Raw genomic sequence first — 9,406 nt, forward strand, 5'->3', positions numbered from 1 at the left:
TTTTGAACCCATTTAAGGCAATCTGTATTTTAAATATTAAATATTACAGATAAAAAATTAACACTTAGATTTCTTTTTTAATGCAGGGATTTTACCAGCCTGCATTTAAGTAACAATAGCTGTACATCATCCGAACATTTAGAATTCGTATTTGCACACACCACAGTCCAAAATTCTGATTTCTTTCATTGGTCTTTGATTCATTGTTTCTTGTTCTTCCATCATTTTCAGTGTCTTTGTACCTTCTATGACTTGTCTGAAATGAAAATAAAAAGATTTTACTTGTGTTTGCTTGTTTTATTTTTAGCTATTATAGTTATTTTACCAGTTGACAATGTTTAAGATTGAAAGAAGTATTGGGTATAAAATTGAGAATGGAAATGGGGAATGTGTCAAAGAGACAACAACCCGCCCAAATAAAAAACAACAGCAGAGGGTCACCAACAGGTCTTCAATGTAGCGAGAAATTCCCGCACCCGGAGGCGTCCTTCAGCTGGTATGAATACTTTGTGACTTTGGCAGCTACTTTATAGATATGAGAAGATATGGTATGAGTGCCGTTGAGACAACTCTCCATTATAAAAGCAAACTATTATAGGTCAAAGTAAGGTCTTCAACAGGGAGCCTTGGCTCTCACTGAACAGCAAGATATACAGGGCCCCAAAAATGATTAGTGTTAAACCATTCAATAGGGAAAACCAACAGTCTCATCTATGAAAAAAATACAATTGAGATATACTTAAGAACACCCACCAACAAACAACAATTACACTTCCAAACTAATTTAATTTGTTTTCTTATCGCATTTAAATGCTATCAAATACTGAGATATATGTATGATGATTGCATCATGTGCAAATCAAAAGACAAGTTTATTGTTGAAAAATCATGTTTTTGAAATGCTGAAAAAGAGAAAGCACATCCATAATTTAATATATGCTATTTATTATTTATTTAAAGTAAAAAAAAGAAAAAAATGCTATGTTGAATATCAACAACAGACATAAAACAGGATTGGAATAGATTTATGTGAATTTTTCCTCTACAAACTATTTCTTCAATATTTATTTACTGTTGAAAGCAAGTGAAACCATCCATTTTAATCATTGATATTAACATGATTAAATGTAATATATTTACCCAAAAGCAACATATTTTGTATCCATCCACTTAGCAGGCTGTAATGTGATGTAGAATTGTGAACCATTTGTGTGACGATCTTTGTTTGCCATTCCAACTATTCCACGTCTGTCATGTGATACCGCAAAATTCTCATCTGAAGACAAAAATAGTAATATTCTTAAATAATTTTTATTTATACATAACCTAATTAATAAGAAGGTTACATGTTGTGTCATGTGTACTATTGTTTGTATGTTTTGTCTTTTTCATTTTCAGGCATGGCGTTGTCAGTTTATTTTTCGATTTATGAGTTTGACTGTCCCTCTGGTATCTTTCGCCCCTCTTTTACATTTTGAAGATGCAAATAGAAAACATGGTTAAAGACTTCTACAGGCTACAGCCTATCTGAATCTCACTTGAGGGGTATAGAATTTTGAGCTCACCATTGATAACCTTCCAGTAACTTTCAAAAGGAAGAACAGCAATAAAACCACCCTGCCTTTGATTTAATAGTTATTTCCTATATTTACATAGGATATTTTTCAAGCATGTTCATCCCTAATTTATTTCTCCAAAACTGGATGTCATTTTATTTAGAAAATCTCAATATCAATTTCAGCAGATATTTTCTACAGGCCACTCTTTCTATGCTATGAAACATGCTTGGAACTAAATTTTAAGAACTTACCTTCAAATGCTGCCCCATAAATTGATTCTCCACCATTTCCTCTGCTATGGTAAATATCTGTAAAAGGTGAACATTTATTTATTCATTGCATATGAAGTTTTGGGTAAAAATTTATACCAATATCGTAGTTTCTAAAATGTCTTTTTAATCCCATTGACTTTCTTTGTCCTATATGCTAATGTGAAGTCATTGGATGCAAAAAAAAAAGGTTTTTGACACTTCGGATAGACATGACAGAGACTTTATACAAATTGGATTTCACTTATATATTTAATTTTTTACTTGAAGAACAAAAAAATTTCTAACAAAAAAATCATTCTCTGTCTAATTTTGATACATATCTATAATTTTCAACTAGTTTTTAACTTAAATGTAAATGTTGTAGAATTCTTAGTCGAAGATAAAACATTGCTAGACTTTTATCTTTCAATCGTAAGACATGTTTCTTGTAAAATGAAAACCAAAATCAATCAAGTTTAAGAAACATCATGCATTTAATAACTATAATTCACTATTTTTTTTAAATGGTCCTAATATGTTCTAGTATAGAAAGTTTAATTTCTTTTCATTTCTCAATCAAGAAAGGAAACAGGCAAAATTAAGTATAAGGTTAAAGGGCACTAATGACCTAAAAATTCCAAGGGTTTTGTCAAATACAGCTTAGGTACAAAAGTAAAACCGAGTAACTTCGGACAATTCAGAGTTTTGTAAAAAGCTGATTTATAATTATGCCCAAATCAAAATAAATGTTTTGTTGTTGTTTTAAAAAAAGAATTATAAAATGTAAATTTAAGAAACACCTTAGAAAAAAATATATAATTTCTCCTATCAGATTTAAATTTGTTAAAACTAGATCCACTCTATAATACTCCAGTACATATCAAATACATTCCTTTAGTTCTTGTGAGTAAAGCCTTTTTAAAAACAATACAAATATTAATGTATGCAATACTGTGGATTCACTATTATTCATTGGATACCAATTTTCGTGCATTTAGTGGGTACAGGTGAACCACAAAATTAATTGTTCAACAAATACAAATTTTTCTATAGGCTTAGTATACAGACTTTGGCAAATCATGAAATTAAATATCCATGAACATGCAAGTTTTCCTTAATTCATTAAAATTGGTATCCATGAAAATAAATGAATCCACAGTAGTATTTTCTTCAAACAGTTAGCATGCACAAAAATGTCATTAAAAATATAACCAATAATGGACGACTTACCCTGACCACTACCAGTGAAAAATATATCTACAAATGTATATGGTGCTCAATAACTGTCACTCTAAATATGAAATGGATGATCAATGAAGGTAAATAAAAAGTAATTATAGTGGAACCTGTGTTATCCGACATACTGGGGGACCAAAAAAAAAATGTTGGATTAAGCAAGGTGTCTGAATATTTAGGGGTTTTCTGCGAGGATAGGCATATTTTAGGACCTTAGAAAGGTGTCGGTTACAGCAGGATGTTGGAATACTAAGGGTCAGATTAGACAGGTTACACTGTAATACCCTAAAAAAGTGTATAGTGCTTCCTGGTGATGATTTGTAGTCTGATAAGTAGGAAAATAAGAACTGCAACATGAAATAAGATTCAAGTTATTAAGGAGTTTGGTTGGTCATTTAGAAAGGCAAATGAACTGTGTTTCACAAATAGAAAGATTTTTCCAAAGAGATAGGAGCATCTTGAAATGTCAGGCAATCTTAGAATTTTTACTCTTAAAAAATACAAGGTTTCTTGGACCAATTTTAACATAATTGTATATGATATATTATGAATGTTCAATATCATACATTTGTAAAATAAATCATATGTCAAAGTCAACAACTCAGAATACTATATTTCTTGTACAATTGTATCTCTATAAGTAAAGCATCAGATAACATATAAGTTTTCACATACTTCTACTCATGTTTAAAACTGTAAATTCAGAAATTCATGTGTGCATTTATTATTTTGAAACACTGATAACAGGTATGAATGTGAGGTATAATTTTAAAATGTGGTTGAAAAAATTTGTGAAGGAAAATTACCTCCCCCTTGTATCCATCCATTTCTTACTATTCTGTGAAACATTGAGTTTTTATAATGGAGATTGTAATCTGTTTCTTTAGATTTCCCCATACTTCCTGTACATAAAGCTTTGAAGTTTTCACATGTTCTGGGTACCACGTCTGAAAAAAGCTGAAATAAACATAAAAGATAAAACATTTTAACAAATGGGAAATAACTCTAGTCAATAGACAATATTGTAAATTAAGAAATTATTGCAAGGTTTTTCCTATTCCAAATAATGTGAATTGGTGAGTATCACAATATAAGAACTCACATTCTGAAATTGCAATAATTAGTCTCACATTTATGTTCTATCTTCAAAACTCACAATAAATTATAATATCTGAATTAACAGTATCTGAAGATCATTTCAAACAAAATTTGTATGCATAAAAGTGATACAGAAATGTCAGTACTTTAATTTTTATTAATATTCATGTGTTCTAAAACTACAAAGAACTTTCAAATTTTAGCCTTTAGCATCAACCTTACAATTTATCATTGAACCAAGCTTTTATTTCATGGTAGGTTTTGAACCATGCAAACCAACAAAAACAATAATTTTAAAAGATGAACTCATATTAAATTTAGTATTTTAAAATAAATAAATACCTCTATTACTAGACGACCTGCCGATTCACCACCAATAGAAACATCCATGAAGACATACTGATGCTGAAAATAAAATTGATGGTACAATTATTTTCATTTATCTATATATTTACAAACATAATCATTAAAAATATTTCAGTTATCATTAATCTCATTTAATGTAAAATTTACTCTGGATCATGTTGCTACAATATGTTTGATATGATTCTTCTTACAATATCTGCATTATAAACTTTTGCTGTACATAAATATATTAAAGTAATTTCATATAAAAAAATACAACTTTATTCAGTATTGTCATATTTTGCGGTTTTGCCCATATCACATTTCACGTATCTTATTGTACTTTTGTAATTTAAAATTTTGAATTCCACATTTGCACATAAATATTCTGCATAAAATTTTGGTTTAAAAACTTTAATTGATGTTTCTATGGAATGATCAAGAACATAAGTTAACTATGTATATACTTACATTTTTGGAATTTAAATGGGATATATAAGCTTCATCTGTTAATGTTAAATATAATGGCAATGGTCTAAACTCTTCAAATCCATAGTTATCTTCGGCCCATACTACAAAGTTGTCTGGTCCACCTATCAGTTGACCATTGGTAAAACAAATGGCTTTCTCTTCAAATGACCAGGTTTCACCTCTTAGATCCTATTAAATAAACAAAAATAGAATTAGAAATTAATGAGAAAAAAAATTAGAAGTGGTAGGGTAGATAACTCTGACTAGCCAATTGAAACAAATTATTATCCCAATATGTTAAGATAATCATGTCAAAACTAATGAATGTATTTTTTCAGAGAATTTAAATATGGAATTTATTTTAGGAATCACAACAGGTGTTGGTCCATTCTTACACTTTCCAACACTACTCTTCATCTTCAGTACCTACATGTACATGAATCTTAAATGTTACTTTTTTTTTTAAATTTTATAATGTTATAAACTCCAGTGTACATTTGTAGTCCAACCTTGAAAATTAAGCTGTTGTGATATCTTGAGTATAATATTCATTCATGTTTTTCTTCATTTTGTTTTCAGCACCAATGGTCTGGCATTACTTCTTAACTTCTTTGAGCAACTATTGTTGAACTTTGTAGTCTGCACAGTTAGCCACTAGTCTAATGCCCCCGGCTAGTAAATTTGTTTAAACTTTATATAACTATATATATATATATATAGCTAGTCATAAACGCCAAACGGACAAGTTTTGATATTTACATGTAGTATCTGTACTAAATGTAGTAGATGAAAAAGTTTTTGGTGCAGAATGACTTTGCTTAAACACCAATTTTCAAACTTTACATCAGACAAATATGCAGCTACTTAAATCAAATGGTTTCAAAACGTTATATTTAGATTCAGGGTTGGCAAAAACCCGGGTTTTATGAGTATTGCCCAGCCCAGTGGGAAATACTGGGAAAACCCGGGTTTTACTGGGTTTTAGTGGGTAATACTGGCCAATACTGGGTAATATAAAATATTTGTCTGAGTTTTAAAGAGGATTCAGTGATAAACACAAATGCAATACATTTAATAAGATATTTATACTCTATTTTGTTTGTTTAGCATTTGTCTAGATTGGCAAACTGTAAATAGAAAACAAATAAATCATTTTTTTCAAATGAATATAGCTCCTATTAAGAATTAACAATTACATGTATTAAAGAAAAATCACATTTAAATAATGTATATGTACTGTCACTAATTAATAAGTAATTATTCAGATTAGAACGCAGATTTGTTTATGTAACAATAATCAGTCCTTTCAATTTTATAAGTGTTAATGGCATGACCCTGTAGGGTGTTTATTTAGCAATATGAATGTATAACAATTAAAATTAACAATTCACTTAAACACTGCAATAAAATGCATTTTTCAAAGTTTGGATTATTGAAACAATACATGTACTTGGTAATTAAAAGGTATCTTTAAATGTGCAAATCTTGCATTCTGCCTACATATAAAATTAATAGAGAAGAGAATGAAATTGAATTTTCTAGAAATGACTGTCAACATGGTCAATGGTTATCTGTATAAAATGTATATACATTTAGCTTTTATACAATGAAACTATAACAAGTATTTACTATATTGTGTTAAAATAAGCTTAAAAAATCATATTGCCCAGTAATGCCCACTATTACCCATTTCTTGGAGTATTGCCCAGCCCGGGAAAACCCGGGTTTTCCCACCCGGGAATTCCCGGGTGGGTAATACTTTGCCAACCCTGTTTAGATTACATATGTGTTTTGCCTTCAACATTTATTTGCATTACAATACAATTCTCAGAACATACATGTATGACTTTGGACTCAATTGTGATTATAAAGTAAAACTTTAACACTGTCACATATTAGTTTTTTTTAATTTCTGATATATCACATACATGTATATATAGATTTAAGCAAGTTTGAACTGAAAAAAAAATTGTTAATCAACATAAAAATTAATTTGAACTAAGTTCAGGGATAAAAAAAGTATACCTTTCTTTTAGCATCAATGAATAAATCCCATTCAAATTCTAACATTCCATTGACCACTGGATCTGGGAAAGTATTTGGATCTTTCTTCCACAAGTCCTGAAATACAAACAACATACATGTACAAAATGTAGTTTAACATTATTGTCTATTAATAAAGGTGTTGATTGTATCATTTTACAAAATGATGTGGTAAAATGGTGTCACATGTCACCTAATGGATTTATTTAAGACTTTTGTGGTTATGACAAAGTTTTTTTTTAAATCTGCTCAAAAGCAAGAAAAATCTCTGAAATTTGATAAAACTAATTGAATTGAAGTAGGTGCTACAAATGTAGTGTTTCAAGCATAGTTTTACGCCTCTATTTTTTCTTTTTAAGATGGACCAGAAAAGAAAACTGATGCTACCAAGAAATAAATTAAATAAAAAAAATTCTGATTTTAGTCCTTATCCTTCAACTAGACACTCAGACAGGTTGGTTAACTAGTGTGAAGCAGCTTTTTTTTTTGTGGGGCAAATTGGGAAACTACAGTGGGGCGATTAAATAACAAGTGGGGTGAGTTGAAGTCTTATAGTATATGCCTTCACATTATATATTCACTATTTAACGTTTTGATGCTAATATTTTCATGCACATTGATAATATGGGGACGAAGTCCCCAAAAACAGTAGAAAATTCAATAAAAAAAAAAATCGGGAAAATTTCCCGAATTTTTCATTGTACTAATGAACTCAAAATCGTTCAATTTTTTTTATGTCATGTTTTGAAATCCCGGACCTGCGCAGAAATGTACAATATACTTCCTTTTTCCGGTCTCGTTTGTATGAAACTTTGAGTAAAATATATATTTATCAGTCTAGTATAAAATAGGAAGAAACGCGCAATACCAATTTCATTTTTAATAATTCCTTGATATGAAAAAACGTTACCTGATGATAGCGTTTCTTTGTTTACATTGCATATGACGTCATAATTTAAATAACGTCACAACTAAAATCCCTAACAACAGAACCAAAATCGGAAACGTTACGGTATTTCCGATTCTTTTTTTTTGACAAATAATTAAGTTACAAAAAAATAATTCATACAGACTTCGTCCCCATTTACAGGTAATGCCTGCCTCATATTAAAAAAATTGCATAATCAGTAAAAAGAAAATAGAAATAGAAAATAATGCCCCCGAGATCATATATTATAGGACTACATGACTAGGGCAATTTCTGCCAGTGGGGTGCTTTTGATTGTATCTGTATCTGTCTGGTAAAACTATGCAGAGGTCTATACGACCGTCCAGCTTGTGAACAGTATATCTACATATGTACCTGGTCCAGCCAACCTTATATAAAACAAGTATCTTACACTGTTCGAACTGTTTTCATAATTTTCGTTAAAGAAACATTATAAACAAACGGTAGATTTCCACTGAATTTTTCACGACGCCAACATTTTGTGTTTGTTTTATTAATGCAGTCTTACAACTCTTATTGAATACACACCTCTGCACAGTAACGGGCTCTTTGGAAGTTAACATCGTTGATTAAACCATAAACTTCTAATTTTTGAGGTACGATGCCCGCCATGACTGTTTTCCTTGGAGATTACAACTTCCGGTACAAATATAAGATAGATAACTCCTTTCTCCCGCCATAAAAAAAAAACTTTGTTATGGCGGTTACGTTTTCTTTGATTTCTCTGACTCTATCGTTAAAAAAGTTATGCTCACAGCTAAGGCAGCAACAATTTGATTTTCTGGGGGGCGGGGGGGGGGGGGGGGGGTGCTATGGTTTTTTTTCTGAACAAACTTTTTTTTTCGCCTGCGTTTACATATAGTCGCAGCTGAGGGTGAAACAAACAATTTTTTTTTCTCAGAATCAAAAACAAATTATTTTTTTCTCCAAAAACTGGAAACAAACTTTTTTTTTCAAAAAAAACCATCCCCCCCCCCCCCCCCCCCCGAAAATCAAATGGTTGCTGCCTAAAGTTCATTTTTAATGCGTATATAAAAGTGACTATCTTTTTTTTTATTAAAGCGAATTAATTTGTCTTTTAAAGTGAATTTCATTATTCTCTTGTTTCAAATTTCATAATACTGAAGTTTTTATTAAATTTTCAATGAGGGTTTGGATGGGAACGGTTAAATGATTAAAGAATAATGCCCTTAAAAAATGAAGATTAGAGAATAACGGGCAAAAAAAATGAAGATTAGAGAAATGCGTGGTCTTATTTTTTGAAGATTAGAGAAAAAAGGGGTTAATTTTTTGAAGATTAGAGAAAAAAGGGGTGAAAATTAAATGTTTACAGAATAACAGCCCCCCTCCCAATCCAGACCCTCTTCAATGGCTTGCGGTTTATTGAAGACTTATGATATTTGTATATTTGGAGTATTTGTTGTAGAGAATTGACCACTGTTAGATGCTTTGAC

At 30.3% G+C, this 9,406-nt stretch overlaps 1 protein-coding gene across 2 annotated transcripts; it reads right to left on the bottom strand.

The window, feature by feature from the left end:
* On the bottom strand, positions 1-8,621 carry LOC139491404 (peptidyl-prolyl cis-trans isomerase slr1251-like). 2 transcript variants are annotated; one of them, XM_071279077.1, is made up of 9 exons: positions 8,481-8,621; positions 6,986-7,081; positions 4,961-5,149; positions 4,487-4,549; positions 3,853-4,003; positions 3,041-3,067; positions 1,811-1,867; positions 1,141-1,276; positions 1-256 (listed from the first exon to the last, which is right to left on the bottom strand). In XM_071279077.1, the coding sequence occupies exons 1-9, from the start codon at positions 8,562-8,564 to the stop codon at positions 139-141; spliced, it is 921 nt and encodes a 306-aa protein (XP_071135178.1). In that variant the 5' UTR covers positions 8,565-8,621; the 3' UTR covers positions 1-138. The 2 variants fall into 2 exon arrangements, with proteins under 2 accessions (XP_071135178.1, XP_071135179.1); XM_071279078.1 differs by lacking the exon at positions 3,041-3,067 and having other exon boundaries at positions 5-256.
* Positions 8,622-9,406: the final 785 nt, after the last annotated feature.

This window comes from Mytilus edulis, chromosome 10 (assembly GCF_963676685.1).
Source record: "Mytilus edulis chromosome 10, xbMytEdul2.2, whole genome shotgun sequence".
Classification (NCBI taxonomy): domain Eukaryota; kingdom Metazoa; phylum Mollusca; class Bivalvia; order Mytilida; family Mytilidae; genus Mytilus; species Mytilus edulis.

What these genes read in the sequence shown, in the direction of transcription:
- LOC139491404 (XM_071279077.1), bottom strand. Translation starts at nt 8,564, where the DNA reads ATGGCGGGCATCGTACCTCAAAAATTAGAAGTTTATGGTTTAATCAAC. An exon ending in CAGGTCGTCTAGTAATAGAG is followed by an intron (nt 4,004 to 4,486) that starts GTATTTATTTAT and finishes TGTTTATTTCAG; the next exon opens with CTTTTTTCAGACGTGGTACC. An exon ending in TTATGGGGCAGCATTTGAAG is followed by an intron (nt 1,277 to 1,810) that starts GTAAGTTCTTAA and finishes TTTTGTCTTCAG; the next exon opens with ATGAGAATTTTGCGGTATCA.